Below are 19,275 nucleotides of genomic sequence, written 5' to 3'. Positions count from 1 at the left end.
AGCCCTGCTCGGGGGGGCGGCGCCGCCAGCTGGTGACTTGCCAGTGCGCTGGACCCAGGAGTCCTGGGCAGGGAGGCCCCAGCCCGGGGTGCGCCCCGCGGGGGTGTGGCAGCTCTCAGCGCCCCCGGGACCCCTTTGGGCGAGCGCCCCGCGTACCGGAACGCCGCCTACCCCCCGCCCCCCATCGGGAGCGCCTGGCCCCGGGCGCCCCCCGCGCTGGTCGGGGGCGGGGCGGGACGGGCTCTGCGGGCCGGCGCTGAGGACACGCTCGGGATGGCTCCCCTGGCTCCGGCCGGCGGGGACACTGGCCCTGGGCGCCGGGCTGCAGCGCCGCGGGGAGCGGGTGGGGCCGGCGGGGACGTGTCCCAGCCACGTGGACTCGCCTCCCAGGGACGTTGCCGAGCGGGACTCGGGGCGGAGCAGCTGCGCCGGGCGGGGAGACGCTGCGGAGCCGGCGAGATGCAGGTGTGTGTGTCCGTGCAGCGGTTGCGGGTGCAGTGGCTGCAGCAATGGAGGGGCTGGGTGCAGCGAAGGCAGCAGTGGAAGTAGCAGTGGAGGCTGGGTGCAGTGGGTGTGGGTGCAGTGCATGCTGCACTGGAGGCTGGGTGCAGTGGGTGTGGGTGCAGTGGATGCAACAGCGGTGGCGGCTGGGTACGGTGGATGCTGCACTGGAGGCTGGGTGTAGTGGATGCTGCACTGGAGGGTGGATGCTGCACTGGAGGCTGGGTGCAGCGGGTGTGGGTGTAGTGGATGCTGCACTGGAGGGTGGATGCTGCACTGGAGGCTGGGTGCAGTGGGTTTGGGTGCAGCGGATGCTGCACTGGAGGGTGGGTGCAGCAGATGCAGCAGTGGCAGCTGGGTGCTCTATGCCCGAGGGGTGTTTTAGCGCGACACTGCGTGGACATGGTCTGCCCCGGTGTGTGGTTATTGTATTGCTGTCTGGGCATCCAGGGCAACGGGGAGCCAGTGTGCCAGGGGCTTGTGTGCGCCTGTCAGGGCTTTGGTGGCGGGGGGCTGGCTGGCTGTGGGCAGGACTGTGTAGGGTGGGTCCCTGTGGCCTGGGCGCTGTGCCTGGTGGGTGCTGGCTGGCAGACAGCTGTGGCCGCGGAGCAGGGCTGTGCCTGGTGGCAGGCAGCCAGGGCTGTTCCAGGGTGTGCCCAGCCCACACCTCCTGCTGGCTTCTGTGCTCCCGGGGATGTTTTGCCCTGTCGTGGTAGAGCGGGAGCCCTGGGCTGCCCGCCCTGCTAGAGGCGCTTGCGTGTAATGCCCGTCCCTGAGTGGGGCGAGGGGGTCGGTCCAGCCAGTGGCAGGGGAAGCCCAAGGCATGCTGGGTACCCCCGTGCCAGGCTGGGGGTCCTGACACGGCTGTGGCAGCTTGGAGCCAGGTGCACGCACAGGGTCGAGCGGTGCCAGAGGGACTCCCATAGGCACTTTGTCTTGGAGGTAAAAGTGGAGCAGCGGGAGAGCGAAGGGCCTTGCACGGGCCAGCAGCAGCCTCCAGTGGGTGTCTCCAGCCCCTGGCTCTGTGCACTGGGCTGGGACCGGCCCCACCAGAGCCCCTGTGAGCGTCAGGCCAGAGGTGCTGGCTGCAGCGCTGGGGTCGGGTCAGACAAGGCCCGACTGCTCCGTCCTGTGGTGCTACCTGGGCTCTGCCCGGCGGGCTGGGTCCCGAGGAGCAGCCTGGGCCTGCCCGCAGCTAGCACAGCATGGCCTGGCGCCCAGGACACAGCCCCTGCCCGCTGCCTCCACGGGGAACTGGCCACCAGCTGCCCTGGGGTGACGCTGGCGCTTGTGCCCCCCAGGCTGCCCCCAGCGGCACGCTCACCCTGAGGAGCCCATTGCTGCTGGCTCTGCTGCTGGCGGCGGGCCCCAGCTGGGCTGCACCCAAGGATGGCATCAGCAGGTAAGGGACAGTAGGTGTGCCGGGGGGGGGCAGGGCAGGAGCCTTGGCGGGGATGGGGCAGGGCTGGAGTGGGGCTTTGGGAGGTGGGGCTGGAATGCACAGCAGAGCAGGGTTCTTTTGGGGGGGGGGGCGGCCCGGGGCCCTCGGGGGGCGGGGGGACAGAGCCCTGGCTGGGAGGGGCTATGGGGCCCCTGTTCTCCATATTGCCCCCTTGCTAGCTCTAGGTACTGGGGTCCCTGTGCTGGGGGCTGTGACCCTAGGCCTCCCCTCCCCTTTGCTGCCCCCAGGCCGGAGGGCCCTGCTTTGGGGCAGGTGGAGCCTGTTCCCAACCTTCTGCATCCCAAGCCGGAGCAGCTGCGGTAAGTCTGGCCCCCCAGGACGAGGCAGAGCTGGGGGAGGGGCTCGGGGGCACTGACGGGAGCCACCTGGCCCTGCAGAGCACAGTGGGTGTGGGCTGTTTGCGGCCGTGCAGTGGCTCAGGGAGTGTGGCTGGGGGTGGGGGACAGTCCCAGGGCCCCATGGGGGACAGGGCTTGGTGGAGGGAAGGGCCCAGGGTGCCCATGTGGAGAGGGGCCCAGGGCGCCCATGTGGGGCAGGGCTCGGCGGGGGGGAGGGCCCAGGGCACCCGTGTGGGGCAGGGCTCGGCGGGGGGGGAGGGCCCAGGGTGCCCACATGGAGAGGGGCCCAGGGCGCCCGTGTGGGGCAGGGCTCAGCGGGGGGGAGGGCCCAGGGTGCCCACGTGGAGAGGGGCCCAGGGCACCCGTGTGGGGCAGGGCTCGGCGGGGGGGAGGGCCCAGGGCGCCCGTGTGGGGCAGGGCTCGGTGGGGGGGAGGGCCCAGGGCGCCCGTGTGGGGCAGGGCTCGGCGGGGGGGAGGGCCCAGGGTGCCCATGTGGAGAGGGGCCCAGGGCACCCATGTGGGGCAGGGCTCAGCGGCGGGGCGGGCCCAGGGTGCCCAAGGGCCCTGTGTGGGGAGGGCCGTTGGGATATGGAGAAAATGGAGCCCAGCCATGCGGTGGGGTAGTGCCAGACCCCACTGGCCCTGGCACTTCCCTGGCAGTGACCACCACCAGGCACTTGGACAGGTATCCCCAGCCCCTGCCGTCCGGTCCCAGCTTCTGGGTGTGACCCCCAGCAACGGACACGGGAGCAGAGACTGTGACCGTGGCCAGCTGGGCTGGGTCACAGCAGCGCCCGGCGCCCCATGTACCACAAGCGCCCCAGTGGGAGTGAGCAGAGCAGGGGCTCACAGCGTGGTCCACTAGCTGCTCCCGGCCTCTGGCAAAGAGGCTGGGACGCCAGCCCTGGCCATGAGCAGCAGCCATCCATGGGGTGACCCTCCAGGAACATACCCCGCCACTTTCCCAGCCCTGCGCTCGTCGGCCCCGGGGCAACTGCCTGTCCTGCGAGGAAACCCCCTTTGTTTTACACCAGCTGCCTGACCCTGTGCCCCCTGTGGTGGGGAGCACCCAGGGTTGTCGCCTCTACTTGCTCCTGGGGGCTCTGGACCCAGCCGAGAGAACCAGTCCTGGGCAAACTGCTTAACCCAGAAAGCAACCAGCAGTCCTGGAGCATTGCAAGGCACAAAATAATTCATTCGGTGATGAGCTTCTGTGGGACAGACCCACTTCTTCAGACCAACTTCAGACGCTTAAACCCGGGTCGCTCACAGCCCGGCTGGGGTTTCTGTCTCAGTCAGGCGAGCCGAGCCAGGCACCACAGCACCTCGGCCAGCCCCGCTGCCAGCCAGAGGTTCCACAAACCCACCCCCAGCTTCTCCAGCTGCTCCTAATGCCCAAACCCGCAACCCTCCGACTCAGGGGACAGGCTATGAGAACCGATTTCACCAAATCCACACGCATCCCTCTGGGCCCCAGCGGGACCCGCTGCAGTCCTGGTCAGTCTGTCCTTAGCCTGTCCCAAAGCAGCACGCTGGGCCAATGCTTCAGAGTGTAAAATGGAAGATTTATTGATAAAGAACGAACAGGGTGAGAGAGAATTTGTGAAGGGGGTTAGATTAGGTACATCCATTACAGCTGTTGGTAAAAGCTGCTGTTCTCCAGAGCCTCTGAAAGTCCATCCTCTGGGGAACAGGCCCCCTAGTCCACACAGGCTTAGTTCCTGGGGGCTGAAAGACAGCGATGGCCACGGCCAAGGACGTCGCTGTGGCAGCAGTATGGTCCCTCTCCTCGGCACGTGGGAATGGCGGATCGCCCACTGAGGTCCCCTGCCTGCTGGGTCGGGCAGTGCAACGTGCTCCCGTTTCACAAGGTGTGCCTTTGGAATCCGGTGTGGGCTCCCTTGTTGAGCCCAGGTGCCTGGCAGGGAGGCGATCCCACCCCCCCAGTGTCCCTCTTAGCTCTAGAGACCTTCAATGCCGACACAGCCAACATCTGTATCCTCACACGCGGCACAGACAGGCAAGCACCACAAACGGCCTCCCGTGGCCCAGCTGGCGCGAGAGCTGGGGCAAACTTCATACAGGGTCACAGAAAGTTTGTAAAACTCTGGTAACGGCACCACCTCCGCCCCTGGTTTCATACCCCTGGGCCAGCCCCCTCCCCGACTGGGCTCGCCTGCCCCAGACCCTCCCGCTTCTGGTGCCCAGTTCGGTATTTGACTGGTTCGAGGCGAGGTGCCCACAGCTGCACACGATGGGTGGTGGCTGTGCCAGGGACTGGGCGATTTGGTCTTATCACGCGAGTGCTGCTCAGCTACAGCCCTGGCGGGACCTGCAGCTGCCTCAGCGGCGAAGCAAAGCTCCGGGGCCATGCTGGGCTCTGCTTATGGGCCAGCTGGTTCCCACGGTGCTGCCACTGCAGGGGGAGCAGCTGGTCTCCACACACGCCCCAGGGACCCCGCCAGCTCTCGCCTGTGGGAGCAGCGCTGCTGGAGCCCAGAACCACCTCTCCCAGCACTGAATCCCTCTGCCCGGCCCCCAGCGCTGAGAGCCCCTCTAACTCTGCAGCCAGCTCGGGCCTCCGCCCTGGGGAGCAGCTGTGTGTCAGCTGTGGCCTTTGCACCCTCCCCGCCCCCCCGCCGCCTCGGCTGGCCTCGCCCCAGCCTGACGCTGACTCTGTTCCAGGCTGCTGCAGAGCTACCTGCGGCGCGTCGGGCATGTGGCACAGGACCCCGCCCGCATGACCTGGGAGCAGGGTAAGGCTCACGGCAGCCCCGTGCCACTGGGGGCTGGGCACCGGGGACCCTCAGTAGCCGTGTGTATGCTGCGGGCGGGGGGGCGCCCAGTGCCTGCCCTGCAGGGAGGGGCCCAGGTGGTGCTCGGGAGGTTCCTGTTCACTGTTCTGCAGCGAGAGGGTCATGGTGGGGCGCCCGGGGCGTGTCCTGCAGGGAGGGGGTGTGGGGTGGTTCCGGTTGGCTGCCCTGCAGGGAGGGGGCTGAGGGGGGGTGGTGCCCAGCTCTGGAGCTGCCACTCAGCCCCCCCCCCGCCCCCCGCAGTGCTGCTGTACCTGTGTGCGCTGCATGACCACGACCGGAGCGGCCAGCTGGACGGGCTGGAGTTCATGCAGCTGCTGATGGAGCTGGGGTCCCAGCAGGCCCAGGGGAGGCCATCTCCAGAGGCTGTAGGTGCCGCTCACAGCCCCTGCCATGGGGGAGGGCAGTTCCCCGAGCCTCCCTCCACCCCACAGCATGGACAGCAGCGCCGGGCCCTCTGGGGAGAAGGCTGATCCCAGAGCCAGCCACTCCTGCCCTGGGCTGCGGGGAGCCGGCGTCCCCGGGGGGACAGGCCCTGCCCCATTCCCTGCCCCCTGAGCCAGTCCCTCCTGCCCTGGGCTGGGGGGAGCAGGCCCTGCCCCATTCCCTGCCCCCTGAGCCAGTCCCTCCTGCCCTGGGCTGTGGGGAGCCAGTGCCCCCGGGGGGACAGGCCCTGCCCCATTCCCTGCCCCCTGAGCCAAGCACTCCTGCCCTGGGCTGCGGGGAGCCGGCGCCCCCGGGGGGACAGGCCCTGCCCCATTCCCTGCCCCGAGCCAGCCACTCCTGCCCTGGGCTGTGGGGAGCCGGTGCCCCCGGGGGGGACAGGCCCTGCCCCATTCCCTGCCCCCTGAGCCAGCCACTCCTGCCCTGGGCTGCGGGGAGCTGGCGCCCCCGGGGGGGACAGGCCCTGCCCCATTCCCTGCCCCCTGAGCCAGCCACTCCTGCCCTGGGCTGCGGGGAGCCGGTGCCCCCGGGGGGACAGGCCCTGCCCCATTCCCTGCCCCCTGAGCCAGTCCCTCCTGCCCTGGGCTGGGGGGAGCCGGTGCCCCCGGGGGGACAGGCCCTGCCCCATTCCCTGCCCCCTGAGCCAGTCCCTCCTGCCCTGGGCTGGGGGGAGCCGGCGCCCCCGGGGGGACAGGCCCTGCCCCATTCCTGCCCCCTGAGCCAAGCACTCCTGCCCTGCCCTGGGCTGGGGGGAGCCGGCGCCCACAGAGTGGACAGGCCCTGCCCCATTGCCTGCCCCCAGCCCCAGCCCAGCCCTGTGCTGCAGCATGCCATCTCTCTCTCTCTCTCCGGCCCGGCCTGGCCCCTGCAGGTGATTGTGGCGGTGGACGGGATCCTGGAGGCGCAGGACCTGGACAAGGATGGGTTGCTGAAGCCTGCGGAGCTGCTGCTGCTCCTGGCCCAGGTGCCCAGCGCAGGCGGAGAGAAAACAGCCCAGGGGGCACCACTGGAGCTGCAGCAGCCAGCGGCCGCCGAGCCTGGTACACAGGCCCCAGAGGCAGCCGGGCCCTTCTCAGAGCAGGGGGAGGCGACCGGCCCCTCACCGCGCTCCCCGGGCCCACACGATGCTGCTGGGGAAGCCCCAGGGACCCAGGCGGGGGGCTGAGAGGGGGGCTGCTGGGGGTCACTGCTGGGGCTGGCACAGGGCAGGGACCCCCACTGTGGAGCTGGCTGTGATTGGTGGGGCAAGGTGGGGGGCTCGAGCCTGGGGCGGCTGGGCACTGGCAGGGTCCCACGTCTCCCCCCGTACAGCTCAGGGGGCCTGATCCCTAATGAGGGGCACAGCACCAAAGCCATTCCCAGCAGCCCTGACCTGCACCCCGGGGGGCCCATAACTTACACTCTGCAAGGGGAAAACACAGCTGGTGGCCCAGGGCTGCTGGCTCCTGGCCGGCTGCGACCCCCAGCAGCTGGGGGTGGAGGGGGGTGTCGCAGTCGCTCCCGTACCTGCCTGAGTGGGCAGCAGATGTGTGGCCCGAGCAGTGACCCTTCCCTGGGGGTTGTCTCCTGTCCCCGCCTGCCCCCTCCCACCTGTGCACATCCCACCCACTGCCCACCTGTGCCTGCCCCCCATGCCCAGCAGAACCCACCTGTGCCAATCCTGCCTGTGTCTGCCCCCTCCCACCTGGCAGTGCCCACCTGCATCCATACCACCCGTGCCTGCCCCCCCGCCCGGCAGTACCCACCCACCCCTCCCCTGCTGGCAGCTCCCACCTGTGTCCATCCCACCCGCCCCTGTCCCTCATGCCTGGCAGCTGTAGGAGGGAGCTCTCCCTGCGCCTGTGTGCGCCCAGCTCTGGGGGGGGGGGGTTGTCACCCCTGCGCGTGCGCCCAGCTCTGGGGGGGGTCACCCTGGGGTGTGCGCCCAGCTCTGGGGGGGGGGTTGTCACCCCTGCGCGTGCGCCCAGCTCTGGGGGGGGGGTTGTCACCCCTGCGCGTGCGCCCAGCTCTGGGGGGGGGGGCGTGTGTCTCACCCCGGGGTGCGCGCCCAGCTCAGCAGGAGTGCTGGACACGGTGCGCGCCCGCGCTGCCCCCGGGAAGACGCGCACCGCGGTGCTGGAAGGAGCCGAGCCCACAGCTGGTCTCTGAGTTTATTGGCCGGGGCGGGAGAAGGGCCATGAGCCGGTGCCAGCTGCGCCCTGGTGCCAGGAACCCCGGCCCCGCTCACACGATGCCCTCGTAGCCCTGCACGCCGCACTTCCTGCCAGCCACCCGGCAGCCGAAGGTCAGCGCCTCCTGCAGGCTCCGCCCTGTCCCGGGACAGCGACCCCGCGTCAGCCCGAGCGGCGCCCACCCCGGCCCCCGCCCCTTCCGCCCGAGCGGCGCCCACCCCTGGCCCCCACCCCGCCCCTCCCCCTCCCGCCCGAGCGCCGCCCCCTCCCCTCCCGCCCCTGCCCCCCGAGCGCTGCCCCGCGCCCGGCCCAGACCCACCTCGCGATAGGGCCAGGATGACGGCGGCGTTGAAGGTGTCCCCGGCTCCCAGCGTGTCCACGACGCGGGCGGGGGGGAACGCGGGCGAGCGGACGAGCGTCCCGTCCGGGCCCAGCGCGGCGGCCCCGTCCTCGGCCCAGGCGCAGATCACGGTGGCCCTGGGGGACCGCCAGAGCCTGACCCCGGCGCCCCAGCCCTGGCCCGGGGCCAGCAGCGCCCCTGGGAGCCACCCACCTGCGCGCCCCTCCTCCTCCTCCTCCCAGCCCCAGCGCCCGCCCCGGGTCCCTCCTCCTCCTCCTCCCTCCCGGCCCCAGCGCCCGCCCCGGGTCCCTCCTCCTCCTCCTCCCTCCCAGCCCCAGCGCCCGCCCCGGGTCCCTCCTCCTCCCTCCCGGCCCCAGCGCCCGCCCCGGGTCCCTCCTCCTCCTCCTCCTCCCAGCCCCAGCGCCCGCCCCGGGTCCCTCCTCCTCCTCCTCCTCCTCCCTCCCGGCCCCAGCGCCCGCCCCGGGTCCCTCCTCCTCCTCCTCCTCCCTCCCGGCCCCAGCGCCCGGCCCCCTCCTCCCGGCCGCAGCGCCCGTTCCGCCGGGCCCGGCCTACCCTGGACGCACGCGAGGACGAAGCCCCTGCACGGCCGCCGGAGCCGACTGGAATCCAGAGTCCTTCGCCACGTCCTTACTGACGAACACCTGCCGGGGGCGAGCAGGGCCTGGCAGCCAGCACCATGGACAGTGCCAGCCGCCCCCCCCGGGTCCCCTGCTGCCAGCCGCCTTCCTGTCCCTCTGCTGCCAGCCTCCCCCCCATCCCTCCACAGCCAGCCTCCCCCCGCCAGCACCAACCAACACCTCTGCTGCCAGCCTCCCCCTCCACCACCAGAAGCCCCCACTGCCCCTCTGACAACCAGCCCCTCCACAGCCCCTGCCAAGGGGCAATGCCAGCCTCCCCCCCACCCGTCCACCAGCGCCAATAAACCCCAGGCTCCCTGAGCACTACCAGAGCCGCTGTCTGGTTGGCCAGCTGAGCGGTCCCCCGGGCTCCTTGCTGGGAACCCACCTGCCACCACTCTGGGACGTGACTGGATTTTTAAATTGGATGCGGGAGCCATTTCTGTCACCCCGGGGGCCAAGGGAGTGTCTAACGAAAGCTGGGCGTGCCCCAGTCTGTCTGTGCCGGGTGTGAGCAGGAAGTTACAGATGTGGGCTCCCCCTGGGACTGAGATCAAACGCCCAGATGTCCATTCCACACCCAACGCGAATGGACTGGGGTGCGCTGGTGTAACCAATGACCAACAGCAACGCCCCAGCAGCCGCCTGCTCAGAAGAAAGGAGAAGGATGCGATTTCCCCTCCACGTGGCAAGGTAGAAGATGGCCCTGGCAGTGCCCAGCTTTGTTCTCCAGCCTCAAGAACCGAGCCTGTGCGGACAGAGCCCATCCCTCCGAGGCCATGTTCAGAGACTCAGAAATCCGCAAGAAGAGCTGCCTCCGCTGTATGTAAATATCACCTCAGCCATTCTTCTCTCTGCCCTGGTTCTCTCTTCCTTTGTTAATAAACCTTCAGCTCTTGGGTTCTCAGGCCCGGCCCAGCGGGCTGCTTTGGGTAAGAGCCAAGTGTACACTGACCTGGGACTGCGGCTGGACCCTTTGGGGCCAGGAAGAAGCCGTGTGGAGTTGGTGAAAGAGGTTTTAGTGACCTCTCCCCTGAGTCGGAGGGTTGCGGGTTTGGGCGTGAGGAGCAGCTGGGAAACCTGGGGGTTTGCGTGTGTGGCTCTGGCTGGCCAGTGGGGCTGGCAGAGGTGCTGTGGTGGCTGGTTGCATTTGCTCACCGAGAGGAAATCCCAGCCTGGGCTGTAAGTGGCCTGGGTTTAAGCAATCTGCACTGGATTGGTTCCCTTGGTCGGGCCCAGAGCCCCCGGTAATATTACAAGTTCCTAGAGGAAGATGGCCTTGGCAGCCCCTCACCTACTGCGCATGCTATAGAGATTGAGCTCGCTGCCTAGAACGCCCCCCATCCAATGGGGACCACAGAGAATGAGCTCACTGCCTAGAACGCCCCCCCCCCCCCCCCCGGCATGGACCATGGAGAACGAGCTCACTGCCTAGAATGCCCCCCATCCAACGGGGACCACAGAGAACGAGCTCGCTGCCTAGAACGCCCCCACACCCCCAACGCAGACCATGGAGAACGAGCTCGCTGCCTAGAACGCCCCCCCCTCCGACGGGGACCACGGAGAACGAGCTCGCTGCCTAGAATGCCCCCCCTGACAGGGACCATGGAGAACGAGCTCGCTGCCTAGAACGCCCCCACACCCCCAACGCAGACCATGGAGAACGAGCCTGCTGCCTAGAACGCCCCCACCCCTCCAACGTGGACCACGGAGAAGGAGCTCGCTGCCTAGAACGTCGTCCCCCCCCCCCCGCTGTGGACCACGGAGAATAAGCTCGCTGCCTAGAACACCCCCACACCCCTAACGCAGACCACGGAGAACGAGCTCGCTGCCTAGAACGCCCCCACCCCTGCAACGTGGACCACGGAGAACGAGCTCGCTGCCTAGAACGCCCCCACCCCTGCAACGTGGACCATGGAGAAGGAGCTCGCTGCCTAGAACGTCGTCCCCCCCCCCCCCCCGCTGTGGACCACGGAGAATAAGCTCACTGCCTAGAACACCCTCACACCCCTAACGCAGACCACGGAGAACGAGCTCGCTGCCTAAAACGCCCCCACCCCTGCAACGTGGACCATGGAGAAGGAGCTCGCTGCCTAGAACGTTCCCCCCCCCCCCCCCCCCGATGTGGACCACGGAGAACGAGCTTGCTGCCTAGAACGCCCCCACCCCTCCAATGCGGACCACGGAGAATGAGCTCGCTGCCTAGAACGCCCCCACCCCTCCAACGTGGACCACGGAGAACAAGCCAGCTGCCCAGAGCGCCACTTAAAGGAAACACCCTGTCAGCTGGGTGTGGGCGGGGCCTGTTCCGTGGGCGGGGCCTCCTACAGTGCCCCCAAGGGGCAGGCCTGGCTGTGCTGCTCACTGGCTCCTCCCCAGGGGCCCCATTCTGGGCAATGACGTCTTGTCCCAGGGGGCCGGCTCCAGGCCCCAGGCTGGGAGAACCCAATTCCCTCCCTGCCCCCATGGCTGGAACCCCCACCCCCGGGCAGGGTGTGCTCCTGGGCAGCCAGGCACCCTGAGAGCTGGGGCTGCCGCGGGGATGTCCCGCCATGAACGCAGCCGAGGCCAGTGCAGCCCCCAGCCCAAGGCTGCAGGTTGGTGGCTCTGCCGCAGTGGGCGTTGCTACCCAGGGGCTGCGTGGGACAGCGCCTATGTGCTGGGCCGATGCAGCTCTGGGCCTTTGTGTAACTAAGGCGATGCAGACTCGTGACCCAGCCCACTGAGTGCATCGGCTCATTTACACACAGCCCCCAGGTCCGGGTCCTTCGCAGGCTCCCGGCCCTCCCAGCCAGCGCCACCCCGATGGCGTTCCCTGCACCCCATCCTCCCCGTGTCGCTCCCCGAGGGGCTGGGACCGGACCAGCTGGGCAGCCTGGGCCCGGCAGCCACTCGCAGGGCTCCGTCCAGCCCGGGGTGCAGCTCCCCAGCCAGGCCGTCTCCCTGCAGGAAGGCTTCCCCGGCAGGTCTCATCCGGGTCAGCTTCCCCCACTCCCCGCAGGGCCCCCAAGCGTGCAGCCCACACCACTGCCCCATTATTCCTACCACGTCTCCATAGCCCAGCAGCTGGTACAGCTCCTGCCGGGGCTTCTCCACCTCCACCGACGTGGCGACCCTCTCCTGGGCTGGGCAGGTCCGGTTGTGCTCCTCCACCTGCTGGATCATCTTCACCTGCTCCGCGGCGTTCCGGCCCTGGCGGCAGGGGGGCTGTCAGCAAGGCCAGGCTTAGGCAGTCTGCCTGAGCCCTGCGCCCGCGGGCCTGGGGCTGAGCGCACTCGGGCGCTGAGCGAGGCAGCGACGTGCTGCAGGGTCTGTGCTGTGCAGGACGGCAGAGCAAGGACTGTCTGCACAGGGCGATCCAGCACCAGCATCTGCCCACGCGGAGCCAGCGAGAAGCCAGGTCCCGCTGCCGCCCCCCTGCAGCTCCAAGCTGCCCCTCCAAGCTGCCCCTCCGCCTGGCGCCACGGGCCGAGGGCTTGGCCCTGCCTTCATCTCTGGCTGCGGATGCAGGAACCACTCCCCTCCGGCCCCCGGCTGCTCCCCAGCCCAGCCGGGTCCCAGCTCCCGACACAGCCTGAGGGCTCCTGCCTGGCAGGCGGGGCACATGGGCGTACGTGCCACCCACCCCGTGCCAGGCCAGCAGCAGGCCCTTCTGGGAAGACGCAGCCCGGCCAGAGGCACAATCCCCGGCTGTGGGGTCCTCGCCGCAGGAGCGGGCTCTCACCTCCCAGTGGATCCACTTGTACCGCCTGAGGTCAACCCGCTCGAAGTCCTGGGCCGTCACATCTGGCAGGTTGCTAGGCCACGGCGGGGGGAATGACAGGGAGTCAGAGGGGGGCACACGGGGCCTCTCCCAGCAGACATTAGGGCTGAAGGAGCTGGGCCCTGCCATCATGGAGCCACTGGGGAATCCGGGCTCGCGCCCAGCTGGGCAGGGAGGGGCAGCTCCAGGCAGTGGGGCCCCACACCAAGCCTCTGGCTTGCCCCATTGCAGTGGGGAGCCCGCCCTAGAGAACCCCTGGTGCCCTGCTCCCGCTGCAGGCCTGGCCCTTCCCCACGTGTCAGGGCAGGCAGGCGAAGGCCGTGGGGCTGTGAAGGGCTGGACTCTGGTCAGGTTGGGCTCACTTCCAGCCTGCAGTAATCAGGCACCGACTGAATGATTAACCACAGCTGCTGGCAGGGGAGCCCCTGGCCTGGACTTTGGTCATGGCCATCCCAGGCACTGGGGTGCCCACTGACACCCTTCGATGAGGGGCCGAGGCCCTGAGAGCTGCAGGGACAGAGCCCCCCTGGCTGCCGGATCCTGGATCCCAGCTCGACCCTCCTGCCTTCAGCAGGTTAACAGGGCCCTGGGGCCATCTCTGCCAGGGGGCAGGGGGCCACTCCTCAGAACACAGGGTCAGTGCAAGGACATCGCACCCCAATGGGCTGGGGCTCCCCACGCAGCGCAGTGTATGTGGGGCAGGCACTAGGAAATAGAGGGAAGTGGCTGGGGTGGCCTGGGCCGGTTCCCAGGGACCTCATGCCTCGGGCAGAGAGAGCCAGCAAAAAGCCCCTCAGCCCTGGTCCCTGGTCCAGCGGCCAGCCCAAGCAAGGGGCAGCCCAGGGGCTACAGGAAGCCGATCGGCAGGGAGGCAGCACACACGCAGAGAGCCTGGCCCCCGGACGTGCCCATCACGGCTGTGGGCGCCTGGGTGCGGCTGGCTCAGCGAGGATAACTCTGGTGCAGCCCACAGGTGTGTATGTCCAGATCAGATCAGCAGGTGACTCGGGCAAGCAGCCACGGGGGCCGGCTTGGCTCGGCTCGGCTCGGCAGCCCAGTGCCCAGCACCGGGGTCCCCACGGCAGCCGGCCACCTGGGGGGCTGCGCCTTACGTGTCGTAGAGCGTGACCGTCCGTGAGCCACTGGCGCTGTTGACAAGGCAGCAGGCGCACGGCGTGTCCCCCCGGCTCTGCCACACCACATGCGCTACGTCCACGCCCCGGCGCCGGAAGTCCGCCAGGATGAAACTTGGCAGGGGAGGGGAGAGAACAGGGGAGAGCCGGGTTAGAGCCCCGCAGGCGCCACGGGCACCAGCACAGCCCCTACGCACCTGTTTGTGTGCAGGATGGTGCGGGTGCCCCGGCTCACGCTGCTGATGACGATGGAGGTGGGGAAGGAGCTCGTGGGGTGCAGGACCACGTGGGTGAGCTCCACCGCGTAGCGCCGCAGGTCGGCCAGGACGAAGCTGCCGGGGACGGGTGCAGAGAGGGTTAGCGCAGCGGTGAGGTGAGGGAGCTGGCGCCCTGCTGTGCCTGGCAACGAGGCGGGGGGAGCAGGGCTGGCAGCTCAGGCAGTCCCCAGGGTCCCCAACACTCCCCAGCAGAGAAAGCGCCAGCCGCCAAACCTGCCATCATGTGACTGGATTTTTATACTGGGCGTGGGAGCCACTTTCTGTGCCCAGCGTGTGCACTGGCCCCAAACACCGTGCGAGAGGGGCCGTGCGAGGTGTCGTGTGGAAGCCGAGGTTGCCCTGAGTCTGGGTGTGCTACTTGTGTGTCTGTGCCGCGCGGGTAGGTGCAGTCACAGGTTACAGCTCTGCAGCTGGGTCAGACCATGTTTCGGGGCTGAGCTTCTCCATGGGAGCTGTGAGCTCGGCCCAGCCAGGACACTGGGCTGCACAGCGAGGTGGAAACAGGTGCTCAGACGCCGACTCCACGTCCCAGAGCCTTGGGGCTTGTCCGTGGAGCGCAGCCCACTGGGCAAGTGGCCTGGGCTGAGCGAAGGAACTGAAATCAGATGCTCAGACGTCCATTCCACCTGCCGTGGAAATGGCTGGGGAGCGCTGGCCAAACCAGCCACCAGTCTCAGTTTGCCATAACAGCCAGCTTAGATGTTCAGATCTAAAGAATTGGTGAGCGTGTTGGTCGGGTCAGATCCAGGTATCTATTGACCGGGGTCTGGGGCTGGGCCCTTTAGGGACTAGAAGAATCTGTGTGGCGTTGGGTGAAACAGGCTTAAGAGCCTCTCACCTGAATTTGGGGGTTGCTGGTCTGGGCTGGTAGCACCTGGGAAGTCTGTGGGTTTGCGTGTGTGGCTCTGGCTGGCCAGTGGGGCTGTGGTGGCTGGTTGCATTTGCCTTAGTGAGAAGGAAATCCCAGCCTGGGGCTGTGAGTGGCCCAGATTTTAAGCAAAGGTGCCTGGAATGATTCTCTAGCTGTGCCCAGAAACCCAGTCCTATCACACCTGCCCTGGTGCACTGGGAGCCCCCAGACCACAGCCACCCAGGGCCACGTAAGGGCTGGGAGCAGGGCTGAAAGGCTGGTCTCTAGCGCCGTCCCCGCAGGGGGTCTCCAGGGCAGGGCCAGGGGTGCCATCGCTCCCCAGTAGGAAGAGCTGCTCAACAGGCTAGCTGCCGCAGACCCCCTGCACCCCGAGATCAGCACCACCGCTGCCACAGACCCCCCTGCACCCCGAGATCAGCACCACCACTGCCGCAAACCCCCTGCACCCCGAGATCAGCACCACCGCTGCCGCAGACCCCCTGCACCCCGAGATCAGCACCACCACTGCCGCAAACCCCCTGCACCCCGAGATCAGCACCACCGCTGCCGCAGACCCCCTGCACCCCGAGATCAGCACCACCGCTGCCGCAAACCCCCTGCACCCCGAGATCAGCACCACCGCTGCCGCAGACCCCCCTGCACCCCGAGATCAGCACCACCGCTGCCGCACACCCCCTGCACCCCGAGATCAGCACCACCGCTGCCGCAGACCCCCCTGCACCCCGAGATCAGCACCACCGCTGCCGCACACCCCCTGCACCCCGAGATCAGCACCACCGCTGCTGCAGACCCCCTGCACCCCGAGATCAGCACCACCACTGCCGCAAACCCCCTGCACCCCGAGATCAGCACCACCGCTGCCGCAGACCCCCCTGCACCCCGAGATCAGCACCACCGCTGCCGCACACCCCCTGCACCCCGAGATCAGCACCACCGCTGCCGCAGACCTCCCTGCACCCCGAGATCAGCACCACCGCTGCCGCACACCCCCTGCACCCCGAGATCAGCACCACCGCTGCCGCAGACCCCCCTGCACCCCGAGATCAGCACCACCGCTGCCGCACACCCCCTGCACCCCGAGATCAGCACCACCACTGCCGCAAACCCCCTGCACCCCGAGATCAGCACCACCGCTGCTGCAGACCCCCTGCACCCCGAGATCAGCACCACCACTGCCGCAAACCCCCTGCACCCCGAGATCAGCACCACCGCTGCCGCAGACCCCCCTGCACCCCGAGATCAGCACCACCGCTGCCGCACACCCCCTGCACCCCGAGATCAACACCACCGCTGCCGCAGACCCCCCTGCACCCCGAGATCAGCACCACCGCTGCCGCAAACCCCCTGCACCCCGAGATCAGCACCACCGCTGCCGCAGACCCCCCTGCACCCCGAGATCAGCACCACCGCTGCCGCACACCCCCTGCACCCCGAGATCAGCACCACCGCTGCCGCAGACCCCCCTGCACCCCGAGATCAGCACCACCGCTGCCGCACACCCCCTGCACCCCGAGATCAGCACCACCACTGCCGCAAACCCCCTGCACCCCGAGATCAGCACCACCGCTGCCGCAGACCCCCTGCACCCCGAGATCAGCACCACCACTGCCGCAAACCCCCTGCACCCCGAGATCAGCACCACCGCTGCCGCAGACCTCCCTGCACCCCGAGATCAGCACCACCGCTGCCGCACACCCCCTGCACCCCGAGATCAGCACCACCGCTGCCGCAGACCCCCCTGCACCCCGAGATCAGCACCACCGCTGCCGCACACCCCCTGCACCCCGAGATCAGCACCACCGCTGCCGCAAACCCCCTGCACCCCGAGATCAGCACCACCGCTGCTGCAGACCCCCTGCACCCCGAGATCAGCACCACCGCTGCCGCAAACCCCCTGCACCCCGAGATCAGCACCACCGCTGCCGCAGACCCCCCTGCACCCCGAGATCAGCACCACCGCTGCCGCACACCCCCTGCACCCCGAGATCAGCACCACCGCTGCCGCAGACCCTCTGCCCCCTAGGATGGGCCCTGCAGCCAAGGAGCACCCGCAACAGGGAATGCCAGTGTCACCCCCACAGTTCAGGGGAAAGGAAAGCCCCAGGCTGACCTGCCCCCACCCTCACTGCCCGAGGCAGCAGCCACAGGCTCCATGGTCAGTGCCTGGGTCTCGTCCCCCCATCCTGGCAAGGGGCGGCCCGGTCCGGCCTGCGGCTCCCTGCCCCTCACCGGCCAGGCTGTCGCCTGCGGGGAAGAGACGGAGGGGGCAGGGCACCTGCCAAGGGGCGCGGGGTCCCCCAGGCTGCCGGCAGCACTGCCAGTGGGTGGAGACTCAAGGGCCAGGCCGGGCCTGGCTGTGGCTGCGGCTGCAGCTCCGGCTCCGTTCCCACCCCGGCCCCAGGCTCCTCACTTACTCGGCTGCGTGCCCGGGAGCCAGCGAACCCATGAAGGCGCAGGGCGCCCCCAGCAGGGACAGCACCGTGCACGAGTTGGAGGCATTGCCGCCCCGCTGCCAGCGCTGAGACAGACACCTGCAAAACAGACAGCCATGGCGGGCCTGGCCGGGCGCCCGCCCCAGCCCTGCAGCGCCCCTGCGCCCGGGAGAGACCCGTCGGGCGCACACAGCTGGCAAAGGCCCCCCAGCTGCCCCCGGCTGGGTGCCAGGCCTGCGCGTGCAGGAGTGGGGAGCTGGGCTCCCCGGGCAGCAGCGTGCCCAGTACTGGGGGCACAGCACAGATGTGCCAGGGGCTGGCAGGCCTGGGCTGCTCTCTGGGGAAGTCCAGCTTTGGCCAAAGCCCCTGGCCAGGGCCTGCTCCTGCCAGCTGGGGAGTCGCCAGCCCCCTGGACACCAGATGGGTGTGGGGCTCACAGGCTCTGTGGGGGCCTGGAAGCCAGAATCCTCATCTCAGCCTAGCTCAGACCCAGGGGCAGCGCAGGCTCTGGAAGTGAAGAGCCAGGACCCTGGAGGGGCTGATGTGTGGGGCTGCCTGCCACAGGGAGGTCCCCAACTCCCAGCCCCTCCTCCCAGCTCAGCATCCACCACCCCCCGGCACTGGCAAGCGCTCCCGGAGCCCCCAGCCAGCGACTGTGCCAGCCACGTAGAGCCCCCGGCCCTAGGCTGGGCTCAGCCCCTCTGTGCCCCGAATCCAGCCTCCCCGCCACGCTGCAGGCCCCAGGGGCCCAGCCCCCTACCTGGTGTCCGTGTCCTCCACCGGGTACGCGTCCACCACGCTGATTATGTCCAGGCAAACCAGGCCCACACACAAGATGCGCTTGTCCTCCATGACAGGCTGTGCCTGGGTACCTGCCCCCTGGCACCTGCCCCTGCCCCTGGCACCCACACCCAGGCACCTGCACCCACCCCACGCACCCACCCCTGCTCCCTGGCACCTGCCCCCTAGCACCCAGCCCTGCCCCCTAGCACCCGCACCCACCTCTGCCCCCCAGCGCCTGCCCCCTGGCACCTGCCACCTGCACCCACCCCTGCTCCTTGGCACCTGCCCCCTAGCACCCGCACCCGCACCCGCCTCCGCCCCCAGCCCCTGCCCCCTAGCACCTGCCCCCCGGCACCTGCACCCACCCCTGCTCCCTGGCACCTGCGCCCGCCCCCCGCACTCAGAGCCCAGCGGCTGCCCAGGCCCCGGGGCTCTGCCAGGGCACCGACCGCCGCGCTCCCAGCTGCCGAGCCCGGCCCCGCCCCTTCCCGCCTGGCCCCGCCCCCGGCCCCGCCCCCGGCCCCGGCGCGCCGAGCCCAGCCGCAGCCCTGCGCGGTGCCGAGCACGTGACAGAGCTGCCGCGATCAGCTGACGAGGCGGCCCCCCAGCCCCGCCCCCCGGATAACACTGGTCCCCCCAGCCCCGCCCCCCACAGCGCTGGTCCCCCCCCCAGCCCCGCCCCCCGGATAACACTGGTCCCCCCAGCCCCACCCCACACAGCGCTGGGCCTCCCCAGCCCCACCCCCCGGATAACACTGGTCCCCCACAGCCCCGCACCCCACAGCACTGGGCCTCCCCAGCCCCGCCCCCCCGATAACACTGGTCCCCCCCAGCTCCGCACCCCACAGCGCTGGGCCATCCCCCAGCCCCGCCCCCCGGATAACACTGGCCCCCCCCCCAGCTCCGCACCCCACAGCGCTGGCCCCCCCCAGCCGCACCCCCTGGATAACACTGGTCCCCCCCAGCTCCGCACCCCACAGCGCTGGGCCACCCCCCAGCCCCGCCCCCCGGATAACACTGGCCCCCCCCAGCCCCGCACCCCATAGCGCTGGGCCCCCCCAGCCCCACCCCCCGGATAACACTGCCCCCCCAGCCCTGCCCCCTGGATAACACTGGCCCCCCAGCCCCGCACCCCATAGCGCTGGGCCCCCCCCAGCCCCACCCCCCGGATAACACTGCCCTCCCAGCCCTGCCCCCTGGATAACACTGGCCCCCCAGCCCCACCCCCCATAGCGCTGGGCTCCCCCAGCCCTGTCCCCTGGATAACACTGGCCCCCCCAGCCCCACCCCCCATAGCGCTGGGCTCCC

At 69.5% G+C, this 19,275-nt stretch overlaps 2 protein-coding genes across 4 annotated transcripts; one reads left to right on the top strand and one right to left on the bottom strand.

Moving 5' to 3' along the window:
• Positions 1–59: 59 nt before the first annotated feature.
• Positions 60–7,545, top strand: CGREF1 (cell growth regulator with EF-hand domain 1). Its single transcript, XM_074991562.1, has 6 exons — positions 60–465; positions 1,803–1,903; positions 2,191–2,262; positions 4,987–5,057; positions 5,358–5,482; positions 6,430–7,545. The coding sequence occupies exons 1-6, from the start codon at positions 274–276 to the stop codon at positions 6,721–6,723; spliced, it is 855 nt and encodes a 284-aa protein (XP_074847663.1). The 5' UTR covers positions 60–273; the 3' UTR covers positions 6,724–7,545.
• A 145-nt stretch (positions 7,546–7,690) lies between these two features.
• On the bottom strand, positions 7,691–18,099 carry KHK (ketohexokinase). Of its 3 annotated transcripts, none has more exons than XM_074991559.1 (8): positions 17,945–18,099; positions 17,167–17,283; positions 13,801–13,935; positions 12,432–12,504; positions 11,753–11,899; positions 8,643–8,731; positions 8,049–8,206; positions 7,691–7,867 (listed from the first exon to the last, which is right to left on the bottom strand). In XM_074991559.1, the coding sequence occupies exons 1-8, from the start codon at positions 18,034–18,036 to the stop codon at positions 7,782–7,784; spliced, it is 897 nt and encodes a 298-aa protein (XP_074847660.1). In that variant the 5' UTR covers positions 18,037–18,099; the 3' UTR covers positions 7,691–7,781. The 3 variants fall into 3 exon arrangements, with proteins under 3 accessions (XP_074847660.1, XP_074847661.1, XP_074847662.1); XM_074991560.1 differs by lacking the exon at positions 13,801–13,935 and adding an exon at positions 13,583–13,717; XM_074991561.1 differs by lacking the exons at positions 17,167–17,283; positions 17,945–18,099 and adding an exon at positions 16,863–16,921.
• Positions 18,100–19,275: the final 1,176 nt, after the last annotated feature.

The sequence above is a fragment of the Carettochelys insculpta genome, chromosome 3 (assembly GCF_033958435.1).
Source record: "Carettochelys insculpta isolate YL-2023 chromosome 3, ASM3395843v1, whole genome shotgun sequence".
Lineage (NCBI taxonomy): Eukaryota > Metazoa > Chordata > Testudines > Carettochelyidae > Carettochelys > Carettochelys insculpta.
This window is presented reverse-complemented; position numbering and strand designations above follow the sequence as displayed.

Bases quoted from the DNA above. Each gene is read 5' to 3' on its own strand.
- KHK (XM_074991559.1), bottom strand. From the start codon at position 18,036: ATGGAGGACAAGCGCATCTTGTGTGTGGGCCTGGTTTGCCTGGACATA. The intron at 17,284-17,944 runs GTAGGGGGCTGG...TCTGTTTTGCAG, and splicing joins GTGGAGGACACGGACACCAG to GTGTCTGTCTCAGCGCTGGC. The intron at 13,936-17,166 runs GTAAGTGAGGAG...CGTCCCCGGCAG, and splicing joins GCTCCCGGGCACGCAGCCGA to CTTCGTCCTGGCCGACCTGC.
- CGREF1 (XM_074991562.1), top strand. From the start codon at position 274: ATGGCTCCCCTGGCTCCGGCCGGCGGGGACACTGGCCCTGGGCGCCGG. The intron at 466-1,802 runs GTGTGTGTGTCC...TGTGCCCCCCAG, and splicing joins GCGGAGCCGGCGAGATGCAG to GCTGCCCCCAGCGGCACGCT. The intron at 5,058-5,357 runs GTAAGGCTCACG...CGCCCCCCGCAG, and splicing joins CCGCATGACCTGGGAGCAGG to TGCTGCTGTACCTGTGTGCG.